We start from the raw sequence: 20,503 nt of genomic DNA, 5'->3' as shown, positions 1-20,503 counted from the left end.
CTAGGCTTATTTATTTATTTTTAGAATATGACTAGTTTTGTTTATTTGTGTCTTAAAATAAGTCAACAACATATAAACGGTCAATTTAAATTATTTTTATTGATCTCAATCATTAAGAATTTTGGTCTTAATGCTATTTGTTCTATTGAATATGGTATTGGCTATAGTTGAATGACGTTTTTTGTTCAATTGGTTGTACCAACTCAATTCAAATATATTTATTTGGGGTTTAAAAATACTTGAACACCATTAATGCATACATGATTTTTCTTCCCGAAATTTGAATGATCCGTGGAATGTAATCTACTTGCTCGACTATTAATATGTTTGTAGTTTCAAAAGATACATTCAAATAAGATCACATGTATTCCAATTTTTGTGGAAGAACTAACAAAAAATGATATGGGTCAGAAAATTTTCATTTATCTACTTCATCTATAATACTAACGAACCGGTATATGTTGAAGTATGAAAATAAGAGAATTAATTATTTTTAGTAATACATTCAACCTAAAGTAAGTGGTTGACATGTGTAGTGAGATTCTCCTGGCCTATTGAGATAAAGAATTTTCTCAAATAAAGTTAAATGTAGCAAAATTGAAAATGGAAAGTACCCCGAAGTAATAAGGGTTAGACGTAATGACTCGTATAAAGGACATATATATCATGAGACAAAAATGTATATTTTTCCCCAGTAGTGACATCAAAGTACAAGTTTCTGCTGAATAAGGGATGAATCTAAGATGTAATTCTAGCTCCCATCATAAATGAAAGAGTTGGAAATGCACCTAGTCATAGGTGTTGATATATACAATGTAATGGGTGTATCAAAGTAGCGACCAAATTTCACATCAACTTTAATGGCAACATAACTTTGCCTAGCCAATTGACTATTTGATTAAACTAGATAAAATGTCTATGCTTATGGAATGCAAAGTACATCATTCCCACGAGACATAAATTCTCTAAAGCACTTGGGATATATCTGGATGAAATGTAACATATATTCATTCTAAAATAATTGAGTTGAATCCACTTATTAAATCTCTCAAGACTCAATGTCTAAGCTCTGTATGTACTAAAGGATAATCACATTTTGTTAAGTGCAAAGGATGTTCATGCGTGAACTATTACCTACCTTTTTGGAAACTTACAGTGAGAATGGAGTTAGTGTACAAGACAATGAACTAGTAGAATGTGAAGTTACGACATCTATCACAACCAGTGATTTCCAAAGTTAATAGATTTGCACTACCTCTTCCTATTATGCTTTAAAGTAAGAAAGAACGTCACTCATCTTACAAAGTCTTTCTTTAGTAAAACACGATTGAGATCATCTTGCTTTACTTAGATGCAAATGAAAGATAACTCATTCTTCAGAGAAATAAAGTGTTGTTAGTGAACATATATCCATGCAGAATGCGGACCATTCAAGTGATTTATGGATCTGATGGATGATTCGACGAGTTGAATCAATTATTTTTCACAATAAACGATGCGTTTAATTTTTGTAAAAAGTCCTAGCACATAATACACAATGCAAAGTGCAAAGTTTCACCACCCTTGTTAATGCTAGAAAATTTACATCCAAAGGAATTGATGAATATTATATGTTTAATAAGATAAATATAGAGAATCTTATACCCAATGGTCTCGTGGTGGCTACCATTAAAGGTTACAGATGGTGTCTAAGGCATGGTTTTGCGTATAAACCTACGTTTAACTTCTTGGGGAATATGCAATATTAACGCATCTTTACTTAATTCGTTTTTTAACCCAATATTAGTCAACCTTTTCTGCGTACCAGTTGGTAACTGGATTTAAGCCTGACATTCGTGTTCTTACGCATTATTGGTTGCACTATATATGTGCCATTACGACTCCACATCATACTATGATGGATTTTCAAAACTATTAAGTAGTTACGTTGGAAATGAGTTCCCAACAAATTATCCGCATTTTAAAACCTTTGGCAGGAGATCTCTTACTGCTAGATTTGCAGGTTATCACTTTAATGAGACAGTCTTCCCGTTGTTAGGGGGAGATAAGAAAAAGTATTTTCTAAAGGAATGACATGAATTGTCGTGGTGTGTTCCCACTGTGTCTCATATTGATTCTTGTACTCCACAAATGTAAATGTTAAGTGACAAAGAATAATCAATTTTCAGAATGTACACCGATGTCGCTAAAGTGACAAGCTCACACATACCAGCTCCAAATATTTCTACAAGGTTAGAAATCCTCAGTATGGGGTACACCATAGACTAAGGTGTTGCAACTACACTTGGTGGAAGTGTAGTTGAGGCCTTGGATCCATAAAGAAAGATGGAGAGACCACCAGGTTCGATCAATGTTCACCTAGAAATGAAGTAGATGAGTAAGGCACAACCTAATTTGTATCGTTAATGAAATCATCTCATTTGATTGTCTCTGACTATGTCCATGAATCAATACTGGAGGACGCTCCGAAGTTTTAAATGATTCTAGAGAACAATGAAATCCTGACGGATTATGAGAATGCACATGAGTCAATGGAAGGATCATGAGTGCACAGTGATGATATAATCCATAAATAGTTGCTCCAGAAGTATGACACAATGAGATCGAACCATGCTTTATTTTGATTAATTTCAAATAAATAACATGTTTGGCCTACACAATCCAGGTAGAACTTAATTCTTTGGCAAATACACGAGTATTTGGTGTGGTAGTGCTAACCAAACAAGTGTAAAGCCTATTGGACATACCTAATTAATTTGTCATAAAGCATAATGAGAATAAAGTAGTCTTAAAATACAAAGACTCGCCTTGTGGCTCGAGGTTTATCACAAAGCCCTGGAATTGTTCTCTTGTAATGAACGTTATAGAGTTCCGCTACTTAGTTAGCTTGCTAATTTCAAAAGGACTTGAAATGCAGCATATGTATGTGGTTGTTACGTATCTCTGAAAGAATCAAGAGATATAAGATATTTACGAAAGTACTTGATAGACTTTTGTTACCCAAATCAAATGACTCTAAACCACAGAGTGCGTTTACAGTTAGATAGAACGCTCACTTATAGATTCAAGAAATCAGACGGGTATGGTGTACCCGTCTAAGTAGCTATTTGATTTGGAGGGGATAGACAAGTAAGTTATTTTTCCTTGCGTATTCATAAGAAAGTTCCTGATTTGGAATTGTTGTTATTTATGTTGATGGTACATACATGATGTGTACTCTTGATGTAATAAGAGACCTTAAAAGCTATTTAAAATCCGAATTTGAGATGAAAAATCTAGGGAAAGCTCGATCGAATACGGAGCTTGTGGTATATTATTCCACCAGTTTGAATATGTCTAAAGTTTTCAGACAATTTAACAAAGACATGCATCCTGATAGCACTCCCATGATTAGTCGAGGTTCAAATGTAAGTAAGTAACCATTTAGTCCAAAGGAATATGACGAAGATGTGTTGGTAGATGAAATTCTCATATCTAAGTACAATAGACGCATTGTTGTACTTAGTAAAATAATGTACTCGATTAAATTTTACATCCTCAGGGAACTTGTTAGCTAGATATAGCTCCGCGCCAACGCAACGTCACTGGAATGGTATAGTGAATGAAATCATGTACGTAAAAGTAACCATTGACATAAATTTGTTTTATCCCTACAAAGATATTAAAAGGAATACTAATGGAAGTGCAATCCAAAAGTTTGTTGATTATTAAGGAAAACTAATCTCATCTCCAACGAAAGTAATCAAACGGATATATGGTAGGTTATTTTCTAAGTCATTACCAATATTCAGTTTCGAAAAATATATGACTAAAGGAACTGTCTGGAACAACTCTGAAAGTAATCAGGGGGAGATGCCGACATCAGGGGGAGGATCCAAGGATATGATGTCGACAAGAAATTGAATCTGTGTTGTACTCTTTTTTCCATTCGATCGAGAATAGTTTTTCCCAAAGGGTTTTGTTACTCGACAAGGTTTTTAGCGAGATAACACTAAAAACATCAAGTATGCTGAACGTTGAAGACATAAAGATCGCGTTGATATTACTGAAAATATCTGAATCGAAGAAATGAAACGCGATATTCTATTAAGCAACGTGACTTACAGAATCAACAACATGGTTTTATAAACATTCAAGTCACCAAAGTAAAGTGTGATGAACTCCTTTTGACTGCATTGGACTAATGAAATTTTTTTGATATCAGGGGGAGCATCTAATGGTGTGTTTAACTCTTTTCCTTCACCGAGGTTACTTTTCCCACAAGGTTTTGTTGCTCGGAAAGGTTTTTAATGAGACAACAACAAACACCGGGAAGTAATTTCCCAACTAAGGCTATTGTCTTTCCCACAAGGATTTTCTTCCTTAGGAGTTGTGAAGCAACTAGTCAACTTCAACGGAACAAAGTGATCATCTGCAACAGATCACCTTTACTTGCATCTGTCACATTGTACTCTTTTAACTTCGTCAAGGTTTTATCCCACTAGGTTTTCCTTGTCAAGGTTTTAATGGAGCAACGTATACGCATCCAACTATGTTATAAGTTTACTTAGTGTTGTACTCTTTTTATTTGGTTCAGGTTTTGTCCCTCTGGGTTAGCCTGACGAAGTTTTAACGAGACAACTAACTTAGACTCCACAACTTTTGAATATCGTATTACATGTGATGAACTACATGTAAAATACGAGGCAACTTGTGAAGAGTTGTACCAAGGTTTTGTCCCATTAGGTTTTTCCTTGTCAAAGTTTTAATGGAGCAATTGTCCTAGATACAAAAGTCATCAAGGAGAGAACTACATTTGAAGACCTACATCTTAAGCATTGTATGTGAAGTACTGCCTATGGAGTTTAATTGGACCGCACAAGGAGGAGTGTTGTAGGGCTTTACCCCAAGGATGTGCAGCCCAATATAATATCTAGGATTATAATCCTATTGTATATAAAGGATATTATAGATATGTAATGGGGTTAGTCATATCAATAAGAAATCCTTCTTCTTCTCTGTCTCTTTATCTTCTTCTCCATAATCCACTGCAACAAGAATATATTTATCATTAGAATAATGTATTTATGGGACATGAAAAGATAGAATGAAAGAATTGTGGTGAAATGCTTAATTATTTGATTTGATATTTAAATAGGCACATGATAACTAATTATATTATGAAATGAATTATTTATGAAATTAATAAATGAAATGATTTTGATTTGTTTTAGGAAATAAGAAGAAAGAAAATAGAAAGTTTCATTTGAAATATTAATTAAGAAACTTTAAGAAAGACATCTAAAATAGCTATTATTAGTGCATTCACTTGTAATCTAGTGGAAGTAGATATCCGTCAAGAAAATGCATGGAGTCTTATGAAATTTTTTTGTACATTTAATAGAGATAATACTTGAGAAATTAATGAATAATAATTATATATTAATTAATTTATATGTGATGAAAATTGGAAAGTCTTTCAAGCTTGCTAGAAGCTTCTTCTTATTTGAATTAAATTATGCATGTAATAAAGAGTATTCAATGTGGGATTATAATAGATTTTGGAATTTAAACGTAAGGTAGGTTTGAAAGATAAAAAATGTTCACTTTAGTATATAATTAATAATTAAATTAAATATTATTAATTAAATAATGATATTAAATTATGGATTAAATAGCCAACTTTCTCACATCTTGTTTTCTCTCCTTCTTCTTCTTCTTTGTTACCCTATATAAATTAGAGCAATGAACTCTTTCATACATAGTTTCTAATTTTCTTATGTGAATTATTTGAAGAATAATATTTAGGCTGGTTTATGGAATGGAAGAAATATGTTCTAATATGGATTGATTTATGTGAAAACTACAGACAGACCCATTTTTCATATTTTCACCACTGTGAAACCCACGCCTAGAAATCTGAAGGCGCGCACCCATTTTTTGGGAAAAATTTTTCGATAAATTCATATTTTTTAGAATTAGTTTTTCGCTTATTCTTCTTCCTTCGTCTTCATTTTTTTATTTTGATTTCCTTTATGGGGTTTCTGTGTTAAATTGATCCGATAACTTGAAATCCGGGAGATTAAAAAAGAACTGGATTGAGAATTTTGGGCTCGAGTTGTTATTTTATTAAACTACAACTGCCATTAATGGGTTTTCTGTGTTAAATTGATTTGATAACTTGAATGCCGGGAGATTAAAGAAGAACTGGATTGATGAGATACTGAGAAGTTTGGGTTCGAGTTGTCCCTGATTATGATCGAATTTGTAAGAAATTTGGGTTCTATTTTGTAACAGAGAAGCTAAGTTTTTGTGGATGTTTGTGAAGAAATTAAATGAAGAACTTGTGTTGATTCAATGGGATTTGAGTTGATTAGGGTGCTGATTGTCATGGGTACACTACACCAAATTCAGGGATTAGTAACTAGAAGTCGCAACAGCTTAGCCCCTGTTGTGAATTTCAGTTACAAAAGTTTTGTAACAGTTCATGGCAGTTACAAAACTCGCAACTGTTTGAATCTGTTACGATTCGCAACTAAATTACGTTATGCGCATGTGATTTGTGAGTGTGGATGCACACACATTTACGCTGACTCGATTTCAGCCCATTCAGATGTGAAACTGACTCGGGTTTAGCTTATTATTATCATCGAACTCTATTCCTATATTTCTCATCTCTCTCGTTCTCATCTCTCATTCTCTTATGTTATGTATGAAATTCGAAGATCAGAGATCTCAAATCCCAAATCAAGCCAACCTATTTATTTTTCGCCTTAGGGTTTTGAGGTTTACATACAAAATTTGTTTTAAGGTTCAATCTGTCTTATGTAGTCTCCAAAAACTCTCAAGAGTAGCAACACAAAGAATAAGAAGAAAAGCCCTAAACTTCTCATTTCCTCGTAAGTATATTAAAGTGTCTCGCTTGATTTCATCCCTATTTTCGATTTTTTATTCTTGGTTTGATTGAATCTGATTTGTGTGAAATCCCTAAATTTCTAGGCTTCTTTATTTGAGAGACCGTGAAGAGGAATGACGCTTTCCTCTTCGAAGATTTTGGAAATGGAAATCAAATGGTTCAGTTCAGTAAAGAACCTAACAATCTATACAACGTTAACACCTTCAAACACTTTGGTATGAAAAACAACATCTGGTCCTGTACTTTTGAGTTCTGATTTGGGTTTTGTTTCGATTATGTTGTTTAGATTTTAGGGTTTTTGTTAACAATTTGTAGATGCTGGTGGTAATTTGGTGTATTGTAGGGTTAGCTACTACAAATACTATTTCATTTCTAGCTGTTAGAGCGTTGCTCGGTCGATCTCGCATGCGTTGTTATCTCAAGCATGTTTGTCAATGTTAGTGATCAAAACTATAAGTATTGACTTCTAGTCTATTATAGCTAAGTCTCGGACTAGGATAGAAAGTGTAGGTTAGCTCAAGGACTTCATGGATATTCATCATACAAGAAGAAGAACTACTCAAGGAACCGGTGGAACTCTCGACAAAAAGGTATGTGAAGACTTGAACTTATCTATCACTCAAAAGTCTATCTACTCTATCTCCTACTCTTTGAGACAAGAAGTCGTATGCTATATATATAGACTTGAATTATATACATTTGGTATTTCGAGCCGAGTATACCTCGCCTATCTATATCTCGAAATATGTGTTGGTAAGCTTTTCGCTTTGATCAAGTTTATCTTTACCTAGTGATGAAAGTCATGATATGTTTCGATCACTTTGAAAATTGCTTTGACGAGAAATGGTGTAAAAACTGTATAACGTCCTCTAAGAATGTTTCAGTGATTGAAATGATAGTTTAGATTACATAACCAATAATGGACATAAGCATTGTTTTGGAAACACATTTATGTATAAGTCCTATTCCTTGAACCAAAGTTTGCGAACTTTGTTGATCAAGAGAAACCGGAAGAATGGCTTGTTGCCAAGTCCGCGAACTTCTGAACATCTCATACCGAGAAATTTTGATGGAGTTGAAAAACTAGTTGCGTTAGTACCAGTCCACGAACCCCGTCCGCGAACCGACAGAAGGTCTTTTGCCGAGATTTTCTGTTGGAGTTTGTAAACTTTGTCTGGTTGCCTAAGTCTGCGAACCTAGTCTGCGAACTTAAGAAGGTTATATATCTGAAGATTATTTCTGAACTTAAACTTAAAAATACTAAGGAATACAGTTTGCAAACCGTGGCTATAAAAGTTCATGAACCGATTCAAGTGAATCAAATAATCTTTGCTTCAATTGTGTCTTGTGTAGTACATAAGATTTCCTTGCAATTGAACAACTGTATAACTAGTTCATTTGAAGTCATTTGAACTAGTAATGGTGAAGAAGAACATGGTTGGTATGAAATGCTCATATGGCTAACCTCTTGGTTAACTATTGTTGAACCAACAAGTGCATATGTTTGGGTACAGTTAACAAACCTAGAAGCGTGGATTTTCAAGTGTGTGTAACAAGCTAAATTTTCGATCTAACGGTTGAGAAATATTAGCTTGAACCTAAATCAGGTTTTCATCTAACGGGGAATATTGAATGCTTTGTTACTAAGCTAACATTGATTGCAAACCCTGATTTGAAAGACTATATAAAGGAGACACCTAGTATTGTGCAAAACTAATCCCTACACCTTATGTGTGATACTAGTTTGCATAATAGAGTCGATTCTCCTTTAACCTCTGGTTTTCTTCTTCTAAAACCAGGTTAACGACTTAAAGACTTCATTTGGATTGTGAAGCCAGACCGATATACTTTTATCGTAGTTGTGTGATCTGATCTTGTATCTTCTATAGTCCGAGTACAATCAGATTGATTGGCTTGAGATTGATATCTCCGATAGGCAAGATATAAAAAGTAATCACAAACGTCTTCGTCTCATCGTCTGTGATTCTGCAACATCTTGTTTCGCTATCATACAATTAAGATTGTTGTGAGGTGATTGATAACTCTAGGCTGTTCTTCGGGAATATAAGACCTGGTTATCAATTGGTTCCTGTTCACCTTGATTATTATCAAAAGACGGAACAAAACCTTTAGGGTTTATCTGTGGGAGACAGATTGATCCTTTGGTAGACTTGTCTGTGTGAGACAGATTTGTTTATTGTCAAAGCCTGCGATTTCGAACCGTAGCAACTCTTAGTTGTGGGTGAGATCAGCTAAGGGAATCAAGTGCGCAATATCCTGCTGGAATCAGAGGCGTAGGAGCATAACTGTACCTTGGATCAGTGGGAGATTGATTGGGGTTCAACCACAGTCCAGTACGAACTTAGCTTGGAGTAGGCTGGTGTCTGTAGCGGCTTAATACAGTGTCTGTTCAATCTGGACTATGTCTTGGGGTTTTTCTGAATTTGCGGTTTCCTCGTTAACAAAATTTATGGTGTCTGTTTTATTTCAATTTCCGCATTATATTGTTTTATCTTTATAATTGAAATAATACAGTTTGTGTGTTAGATCGTCAATTAGAGTAATCCAACCTTTGGTTGTTGATTGTCATTGATTAATTCTTGGATATTGGTCTTTGGTACCATCCAAGTTATTCCTTGTGTTTGATTTAAGACTCGCAGATTTCTATTAGTTTGAGTAAATCAAAACAAGAGAGAGATATTAACTCCTCGATATACTTTGCTCTAGATTGAGTCTAACTGTCTAGTTGATTCTCTAGCAAAGTATATTGGAGTTAGTCCATACAGATTGCTAAGCGACATATTGGGTGGTGTTGTTAGACCCCCGCTTTTTCAATTGGTATCAGAGTGGGAAAACACGTTCAAGATCTTACAAGTCTGTGTTTGTAGCGATCTGACTCTATGGATAGAGGTGTTATCTCTATTAACGTACCACTAGTCTTCGATGGCTCTAATTACTTATGGTGGAAAATTGCTATGGGAGCTTTTCTTCAAGCACGTGATTTTCAATCATGGGTATATGTTGTTAATGGCTATGTTGCTCCCGTTGTGGCAGATGGAGATGTAAATGTTCCCAAGAATATTGGTGAATACAGTCCTACCGAGATACTTGCTGCAAAGCAAAATTCCGACGGTTTGAATGCAAGCATACATGCCATTACCCCAAATCTTCAGCACCATGTGTCAAATGGCACAAGGTCTAAATATGCTTGGGATATCTTAGAAACCGTATTTGAAGGTAACTCCAGTGAAAAGGAAGTTAGACTTCAAAATCTTAATTCCGATTGGGAGAACCTTCGTATGGCAGATGAAGATACATTTGATGAGTTTAATCACAGAGTGTCAAATTGTTAATGCTTCTTTTGCATTGGGTAAGACTATTCCTGAAAAGGACATTGTGATGAAAATTCTCAGATCGCTGCCCTCTAGATACGAGTCTAAGAAGCATGCCATCGTTGAGGGAAATAACCTTGATAATATTTCCAGAAATACATTGGTTGGAAAGCTAAATATCTTTGATCATGAGCAAACATCCAAAATTGGAAACGATGTTGCCTTTAAAGCACAGAAGAACACTAAATTACTTGATAAAGGTAAAAGTGTTTACGTCTCTGAGGATGATTTTTCGGATGAAGTGTTAGAGCATTGATAGGTCGAACTCGCATACGTTGCTATCTCAAGCATGTTTGTCAATGTTAGTGACCAAAACTATAAGTCTTGATTTCTAGTCTATTATAGCTAAGTCTCGAACTAGGATACAAAGTGTAGTTGAGCTCAAGGACTTCATGGCGATTCATCATACAAGAATAAGAACTACTCAAGGAACCGGTGGAACTTCTCGACAAAAAGGTATGTGAAGACTTGAACTTATCTGTGACTCAAAAGTCTATCTACTCTATCTCCTACTTTTTGAGACAAGAAGTCGTATGCTATATATATAGACTTAGATTATACACATTTGATATTTCGAGCCGAGTATACCTCTCCTATCTATATCTCGAAATATGTGTTGGTAAGCTTTTCGCTTCGATCAATTTTATCTTTACCTAGTGAAGAAAGTCATGATATGTTTCAATCACTTTGAAAATTGCTTTGACGAGAAATGGTTTGTGAATAACAACTATATAACGTCCACTAAGAATGTTTCAATGATTGAAATGAGAGTTTAGATTACATAACCAATGATGGACATAAACATTTTTGTGGAAACACATTTATGTATAAGTCCTATTCCATGAACCAAAGTTTGCGAACTTTGTTGATCAAGAGAAACCGGAAGAATGGCTTGTTGCCAAGTCCGTGAACTCAGTCCGCGAACTTCCGAACTTCTCATCCCGAGAAATTCTACTGGAGTTGACAAACTAGCTGCTTCCGCGAACCGGCGGAAGGTCTTTGCCGAGATTTTCTACTGGAGTTTGTAAACTCTACCGGTTGCTTAAGTCCGCTAACCTAGTACGCGAACTCGAGAAAGGTTATATATATAAAGATGATTTATGAACTTAAACTTAAAAAGACTAAGGAATGCAGTATGCAAACCATGGCTATAAAAGTTCATGAACCGATTCAAGTGAATCAAATCATCTTTGCTTCAATTGTGTCTTGTGTAGTACATGAGATTTCCTTGCAATTGAACAACTCTCTAACTAGTTCATTTGAAGTCATTTGAACTAGTTATGGTGAAGAAGAACATGGTTGATATAAAATGCTCATATGTATAACCTTTTGGTTAACTATTATTGAACCAACAAGTGCATATGTTTGGGTACGATTAACAAACCTAGAAGTGTGCATTGTCAAGTGTGTGTAACAAGCTAAGTTTTCGATCTAACGGTCGAGAAATATTAGATTGAATCTAAATCAGGTTTTCATCTAACGGTGGATCTGGTCTGCTTTGTGACGAATGCAAAACCCTGATTTGAAAGACTATATAAAGGAGACGTCTATTATTGTGCTAAACTAATCCCCACACCTTACGTGTGATACTAGTTTGCATACTAGAGTCGATTCCCCTTTACCCTATGGTTTTCTTTTCTCAAACCGGGTTAACGACTTAAAGACTTCATTGGGATTGTGAAGCCAGACCGATACTACTTTTATCGTAGTTGTGTGATCTGATCTTGCATACTCTATTGTACGAGTACAATCAGATTGATTGGCTTGAGATTGATATCTCCGATAGGCAAGATATAAAAAGTAATCACAAACGTCTTCGTCTCATCGTTTGTGATTCCGCAACATCTTGTTTCGCTACCATACAATTAAGATTGTTGTGAGGTGATTGATTAATCTAGGGTGTTCTTCGGGAATATAAGACCGGATTATCAATTGGTTCCTGTTCACCTTGATTATTATCAGAAAACGGAACAAAACCTTTAGGGTTTATCTGTGGGAGACATATTGTTCCTTTGATAGACTTGTCTGTGTGAGAAAAATTTGTTTATTGTCAAAGCCTGCGATTTTGGATCTTAGCAACTCTTAGTTGTGGGTGAGATCAGCTAAGGGAATCAAGTGCGCAGTATCCTGCTGGTATCAGTGGCGTATGAGCATAACTGTACCTTGGATCAGTGGGAGATTGATTGGGGTTCAACTACAGTCCAGTCTGAAGATTGCTCGGAGTAGGCTAGTGTCTGTAGCGGCTTAATACTGTGTTTGTTCAATCTGGACTAGGTCCGGGGGTTTTTCTGCATTTTCGGTTTCCTCGTTAACTAAATTTCTGGTGTCTGTGTTACTTCAATTTCCACATTATATTGTTTTATATTTATAATTGAAATAATACAGGTTGTGCATTAGATCATCAATTAGAGTAATCCAACCTTTGGTTGTTGATTGTCATTGATTGATCCTTGGATATTGGTCTTTGGTACCATCCAAGTTATTCCTTGTGCTTGATTAAATACTTGCTGATTTCTATTGGATAGAGTAAATCAAAAAAAGAGAGAGATATAAACTCATTGATATAATTTTAATTGTTTGAGTCTTGTTGATTCTCTTAAAAGTATATTCGAGTTAGTCCATACAGATTGCTAAGCGAAATATTGGGTGGTGATGTTTGACCCCCGCTTTTTCATGAAGATCTTGACAAATCAGTCTCCTTGATTACAAGAAAGTTTAGGGATCTTCTATGTAAGAGAAATAAACGGTTTTCAAGAGATAAACCTAGGTCATCAGATAAACCCCACAATCGCATTCCTCCTAAAAACAGCGATGCTGACGAGGCTGATGACGAGGATATGCCATAGTGATTTAAGTGTAATGTGTTTGGTCATTTTGCAAACGAGTGCCCAAACCGTAGAAAATACACTGGGAACAAAGGTCTTGCCGTAACACTTGATAAGATGTCTGAGATCTATGATTCTGAGGAAGACAGGAAATCAAGTGCCGGTCTTATTTGTGAAAACATTGATTTTGATAATTGTAGAAATACATATATCAACCTTAATGGTTTCGGTGAAGAAGAGAATCCAATCAAGCTGGAAGTATCAATTGACCCATCCTTTGGAAACTCTGGTTGTAATGTTTCAGGATCTACTATGTGTCTAGCTGCATTCACACCACAGATGCCTGAACACTATCCAAATTTGATGTGCTCGTTTTGTTCTCAGAAGGGTCACGAACTATCAAGATGTTAAAAGTACAAACATCAAGTTAGGCACGCCAACAAACTTCAACTAAGAGCAAATCGATTGGCAAGGAAGCTTAAACTTGCTCAGAGGACTGCTGAGGTATGTAGGATTTTATCTTCGACTAAGAAGTTGGTTTCCAAAGACAAAATAAGACCGTTAGAGAAGAAGGTGTGGTCAAATTGCGTTGATAGACATAAGTCTGAGGATTCCTCTCTAGAGGAAAATGGTGGACAAATTTTTGTTCACCACAACACAAATTGATTGTGTTGTTTGGAAAATCTTGTCTCATGTGCCTGATCAAAAGAGATAAGACTGTGTACCGCTCAGGCTGTAGGAAAAGTTTTTTTTTTTTGGTTTGTTTTTCCTATCTATTAAATAAATTAAAAGGTTATTAACGAGAATTCTACTCTTTATAGGGTTTAGAGTTGGGCGTCCACGAACCTGTTTAAAGGTTGCGAACCCTACATTCTTATTTCCTCTCTGATATCTTTTATATCTTAAGACTGCTTGATGAGATTATGAATTCCACTCACAAAAACCAGTTTTTTATAAATGTTCCCTAAGCATCATGTCTTTGGATGGAAAAGATGTCAATATGATTGTTAATCCATTAATCAAGGAAAAAGAAAAATCTCCAGTAACTCCTTCCTTGAAAAGAAAAAGGAGGAATACAAGAAAGCCAAGGGCTGTCCCTTCTAACTCTCAGAAGTTTTCCGATGTTCTTGATAAGTTGAAGGAAGTAAGAAAGGAGTTTAGTGAAATAAAGGCTTGCGTTTTAAGATCTTTGGAAATTCAGAAGGCCCTGGTTCGACATCATCAGCCAAGACGGTTCGTTGGTATTGACTCATTCCTCCATGAACCTTATATTCCAATGGTTGTTGACAACAAGGAGTTCGGGAATTATAAGGAATTTCTCAAAGATATTGTTTCCTAGTATGTCTTCGTTTTGGTTTATTTGGAAGAATAACTAGTTCCTGGAATAGCAATGATTGTGACTACACATAGCTATTATTTTTCATCTTCTTTTTAGGTTTTTCTTGTTTAAATTCTAAAAATATTTGGAGGATGATGTTTTTGCAGTATTAATACTTGTGGTTTGTTGTATTGCAATTTTTTATGGGATATTGGTGTTTACGTCCGTGAACTATGTTTGTCCCATACTCTGTCAAAAGTAAAATCGTTTATGATCGGTATTCACGTACTGGTAAAAGAATGAATAGAATTTTGACATATACAAAAGTAAAGCCTATATTGTCAAACATTTTATGGAAGATAGGTTAAAATCCTTTGTTTTCAAAGATTATGTCTATTAACTATCGCTATGAAAATATTGATTGAAAATAAAATGAATCCTTGTGTATTCCGCAGTATTGATCATCCCTGATCCATGTATTACTATGAGGTTCGGTAATGTATCTTATGTTGAGCACTAAACAACCAAGTTGATTTATTAGCTTAGTTGGTGTTCCGTGAGATATGTTATGTTGAGCATATTGAACTAAATTAATCATCTTGTTTGGTTATTTAGTTATTGCTCCGTAAGTTTTCTTATGTCGAGCAAAACAAATGACAATTAAATTGATTACTTTTGTGATTAGTTTGGTTGTGTATTCCAATTAGATTAATTATGGGTTCTCTTTTAATTAATCTAGTTGAGTATTTTCATATATCCATAAGTTCTCTTATGTTGAGCATAATCAATTGAATTGATCACCTCTTGTGTTTAATTCGATTACGTATTCCGATTAAATTAATCATGGATTTACTTGTGATCAATTTGATTGAGTTTTTTGGATATAGAAAATCATTCTCATGGTTTTTGGTGTCCAATAAAATCCTTCTTTTCTTTGAAATTGAGGTCGCTCTTGTTGTTCTTTCGGGAATGACATCAAATGTGGGAGAGTTCTTTTGAACCTGTGCTTAATGGTCATATATTGAGGGGTGTGCGGCTGTGGAATATTAGAGGGGTTATCTTGTATCTTTAAACTCCTTGATGAATGCATTTAGCTCCGACTTTATGATTGCATCTAAATTAGTTGGTATGTATTCTTCTTTTAGTCTATGAAACGACTCTTTCGGAAATTTCATTAGGATCCCGTTCTTGTACCTTTGCCAATTTTATTGACAAAAAAGGGGAGAATTAATATGTAGTTCATACTATAAATACATATGGTTTTCGGATCATTATGTAAGGGGGAGTGGTTTCTATGTGAGATGGAGTATTGACTAAGGAGGAGTGATACATATCACCATAGTATTATTATTAGAGTTGTGATACAATTGAACTTTGACACTGTGTAATAATACTACGACATTGTATAATAATAATCGAGACCAATGCTTTCTCATTGTTATAGATACGGATCTTCAACAACGGTGATGCTAAACTTACAACCTTTGGGATCATTGGAGTACTTGGAAGTGACGAAGATTTCGAGGAATGTTGAAGATTATATATGTGGAATAGGAGATACTAAAGTTTATTTATCTTTTTTGTATTCCATATGTATTGATAGTTTTGTCACTAAAATTGACAAAGGGGTAGATTGTTAGAGCATTGCTCGGTCGAACTCGTATGCGTTGCTATCTCAGGCATGTTTTTCAATGTTAGTGATCAAAACTATAAATCTTGATTTCTAGTCTATTATAGCCAAGTCTCGGACTATGATAGAAAGTGTAGTTGAGCTCAAGGACTTCATGACAATTCATCATACAAGAAGAAGAACTACTCAAGGAACCGGTGGAACTCTCGACAAAAAGGTATGTGAAGACTTGAACTTATCTATCACTCAAAAGTCTATCTACTCTATCTCCTACTCTTTGAGACAAGAAGTCGTATACTATATATATAGACTTGCATTATACACACATGTTGGTATTTCGACCCGAGTATACCTCTCCGATCTATATCTCGAAATATGTGTTGGTAAACTTTTCGCTTCGATCAAGTTTATCTTTACCTAGTAACGAAAGTCATGATATGTTTCGATCACTTTGAAAATTGCTTTGACGAGAAATGGTGTAACAACTATATAACGTCCTCTAAGAATATTTCAATGATTGAAATGAGAGTTTAGATTACATAACCAATGATGGACATAAGCATTGTTGTGGAAACACATTTATGTACAAGTCCTATTCCTTGAACCAAAGTTTGAGAACTTTGTTGATCAAGAAAAACCTGAAGAATGGCTTGTTTTCAAGTCAGCGAACTGCCGAACTTCTCATCCCGAGAAATTCTGCTGGAGTTGACAAACTAGTTGCGTGAATACCAGTCCGCGAACCCAGTCCGCAAAGTGGCGGAAGGTTTTTTGCCGAGATTTTCTGCTGGAGTTTGTAAACTATGTCCGGTTGCTTAAGTCCGCGAACCTAGTCTGCTAACTTAAGAAGGTTATATATCTTAAGATGATTTCTGAACTTAAACTTAAAAAGACTTAAGGAATGCAGTTTGCAAAACCGTGGCTATAAAAGTTCATGAACTGACTCAAGTGAATCAAATCATCTTTTCTTCAAATGTGTCTTGTGTAGTACATAAGATTTCATTGCAATTGAACAACTCTCTAACTAGTTCATTTGAAGTCATTTGAACTAGCTATGGTGAAGAGGAACATGGTTGGTATGAAATGCTCATATGGATAACCTCTTGGTTAACTATTGTTGAACCAACAAGTGCATTCGTTTGGGTACGGTTAACAAACCTAGAAACATGCATTGTAAAGTGTGTGTAACAAGCTAAGTTTTCGATCTAAAGGTTAAGAAATATTATCTTGAATCTAAATCAGGTTTTCATCTAACAGTGAATATTGAATGCTTTGTTACTAAGATAACATTGATTGCAAACCCTGGTTTGAAAGATTATAAAGGAGACATCTAGTATGGTGCAAAACTAATCCCCACACCTTACATATGATACTAATTTGCATACTAGAGTCGACTCTCCTTTAACCTCTGGTTTTCTTCTTCTAAAACAAGGTTAACCACTTAAAGACTTCATTGGGATTGTGAAGCCAGATCGATACTACTTTTATCGTAGTTGTGTGATCTGATCTTGCATCTTCTATCGTTCGAGTACAATCAGATTGATTGGGTTGAGATTGATATCTCCGATAGGCAAGATATAAAAAGTAATCATAAACGTCTTCGTCTCATCGTTTGTGATTCCACAACATCTTGTTTCTCTACCATACGATTAAGATTGTTGTGAGGTGATTGATAACTCTAGGCTGTTCTTCGGGAATATAAGACCGGATTATCAATTGGTTCCTGTTCACCTTGATTATTATCAAAAGATGGAACAAAACCTTTAGGGTTTATCTGTGAGAGACAGATTGATCCTTTGATAGACTTGTCTGTGTGAGACATATTTGTTTATTGTCAAAGCCTTCGACTTTGGATCGTAGCAACTCTTAGTTGTGGGCGAGATCAGCTAAGGGAATCAAGTGCACAATATCCTGCTGGGATCAGAGGCGTAGGAGCATAACTGTACCTTGGATCAGCGGGAGATTGATTGGGTTCAACTACAGTCCAGTCTGAAGTTAGCTTGGAGTAGGCTAGTGTCTGTAGAGGCTTAATACAGTGTGTGCTCAATCTAGACTAGGTCTCGGGGTTTTTCTGCATTTGCATTTTCCTCGTTAACAAAATTTCTGGTGTCTGTGTTATTTCAATTTCTGCATTATATTGTTTTATCTTTATAATTGAAATAATACAGGTTGTGCGTTAGATCGTCAATTAGAGTAATCCAACCTTTGGTTGTTGATTGTCATTGATTGATCCTTGGATATTGGTCTTTGGTACCATCCAAGTTATTCCTTGTATTTGATTAAAGACTCGCTGATTTCTATTAGTTTGAGTAAATCAAAACAAGAGAGAGATATTAACTCCTCGATATACTTTAATCTAGATTGAGTTTGACTGTCTAGTTGATTCTCTAGCAAAGTATATTGGAGTTAGTCCATACAGATTGCTAAGCGAAATATTGGGTGGTGTTGTTAGACCCCCGCTTTTTCACTAGCTAACCATGTTGTTGTTTGACCATAAGTTCCTCGGGTATGGTCAGATTACTCTTTCCAGATTCGAAGATAGGCCTATATTAGTCGCTGTATTCTTAGATCGAGACATCTCACTCTTGGCAGATTTGGAGTGGAGTTCAGAGTCCTACTTTATATTGCCATCCTTTTCTTAACGAGCGATTTTGCTATAGATTATATAGTCCTTTTTCTTAGCATTCTTATCTCGTATTGATGCGCTCATTATTGACCCCTTAGAAGTGGTTGAGCTAACGATTTAGCTTTTTTTTTATCTTGTCATCAATCTTTTCATGGGGATGATAGTCATATAAAACCACAATGGTGGACCTGTGTTGCTTTTTTGAACGTTTCTGAACTAGTTTCGACTACTTAAGTACTGTTAACACAGCAACCCGCGGTCTTGCGTGCGACCTTTGAATGAATTCAAAGGATCGGATATCAATTAGGTGTTGTAGCTGCTGTCGATTCTTATGCAGGAGGTCCTGGGCCAATAGGGAGTCTTCCATCTTATTTGGTTGTAGCACTGCGTGCTTGAAATTTATAATGCATTTACTTCTCTGTTCTTGGCATTATGATTTCAGATTCGCTCTCTCTACTCTAAACTTGTTCTTGACTCCTCGCATGTAACTTGAAAATGGCAAGACAAAGGAAACATCTTTTTTGGTAACAAATATAGAACTTTACTTTGTGATAACAAGTCTGATCTGTAAAATATTTCCAAAAAGAAGATGCATTGCTTCCTATATATAGAATGGTTGGGAGTTGGGACTGGGTAACCTTCAAAGATTACCTTAACCACCCATTACCTTTACCATGATCGTAAGTGTTCCTTTTCTCTTGCTATCAATGTTTATTAATTATTTGATGTATAAATATCTGTCGCTTTTTGGTTTCAGGACTTGGGTTTCATGGAGGGAGTTATTAATGGTGCTATTAGCATCTCAGCGATGCAGGTTGAAAAGAATGTATCGAACCCAAAACAGCTCTTTAACTGTAACAAAATGAAAAATACTCATTTTTTTTTACTTGGAAAAATATTCAAACACTTTGAGGGCAACCCCAAACTAATGAAAATGCTTACTCACCTTGTTAAGATCAAGAGCCTTAAAATCTTCTTCAACTTTCTCCAATCTTTCTTTTTCTCTTTTCAAACTTTCAATTGCAGCTCTATTAAAAAATCCAACAACTGGGTTACTGCTGTTTGTTTCAGTATTTAACTCCTTGAGTTTTCTTTCAGCTCTCTTCTTTTCAAGCTTTATAGCAGCTTCAATTGAAGGATTACCCATAAATTTCTTAAAATCCTCATCAGTTTTCCAATCCGATTCCTGTTGTTTACTTGTCTCTTCATCAAAATCATCATTTTGGGTTTCAGTCACTTGTACGAAAGACTCAATCTTTTCTGCGGGCTCCTCTGTATTGGGTCTCTCGGAAATTGTTTCAACAGAGGATGATGATGAAGAAGAGGGTTCATCATACGCCGCCGGCTCGACAGAGAATTTGAGATCATTTCTTGGAATCGGCTTGGAGAAGAGAGAAAATGATTTCCTCGGACAGTGTAGCGTTACCTCTGTGCTTCACCGGCCTTACAGGGTTATGCCATTCCTAGCACTTGACAGTCTATGCAGTATCACGCAATTATTGTCGGACACTGACTTGGCCTACGACTCTGTAACACTCAATCATTGTGCGTCACTTGCTAGACCGTTCATAGCCCTCCCCCACCTAATCCGTTCAATGTCCTCGTCGACTGTATTGTTTTCTGGCATTTTTCCTTGCCAAAAGATTTCTGACTAGTACCAAATGCCATCACTTAGCTTATTGACTTGTCATTGATCCTACTGACTTGTATTTTAGTTGTCATGTTGGCCCACGCTCCAACTTCCACTACAATCGCATATCAACACCCAAATGCAACTTGAAAATTTCTCTTGCCAATTCCCTGAATTAGGCTTGATATGC

At 35.5% G+C, this 20,503-nt stretch overlaps 1 protein-coding gene across 1 annotated transcript; it reads right to left on the bottom strand.

Annotated features, from left to right (window-relative positions):
* Positions 1-19,436: 19,436 nt before the first annotated feature.
* On the bottom strand, positions 19,437-20,123 carry LOC113304125 (probable zinc metallopeptidase EGY3, chloroplastic). Its single transcript, XM_026553191.1, has 2 exons — positions 19,630-20,123; positions 19,437-19,535 (listed from the first exon to the last, which is right to left on the bottom strand). Exons 1-2 carry the CDS (start codon positions 19,828-19,830, stop codon positions 19,437-19,439), a joined length of 300 nt encoding a protein of 99 aa, XP_026408976.1. The 5' UTR covers positions 19,831-20,123.
* Between the last annotated feature and the right edge of the window lie 380 nt (positions 20,124-20,503).

The sequence above is a fragment of the Papaver somniferum genome, chromosome 8, assembly GCF_003573695.1.
Source record: "Papaver somniferum cultivar HN1 chromosome 8, ASM357369v1, whole genome shotgun sequence".
NCBI lineage: Eukaryota > Viridiplantae > Streptophyta > Magnoliopsida > Ranunculales > Papaveraceae > Papaver > Papaver somniferum.
The sequence above is the reverse complement of the archived record's forward strand: the minus strand, read 5'-3'. Positions and strand labels throughout refer to the sequence as shown.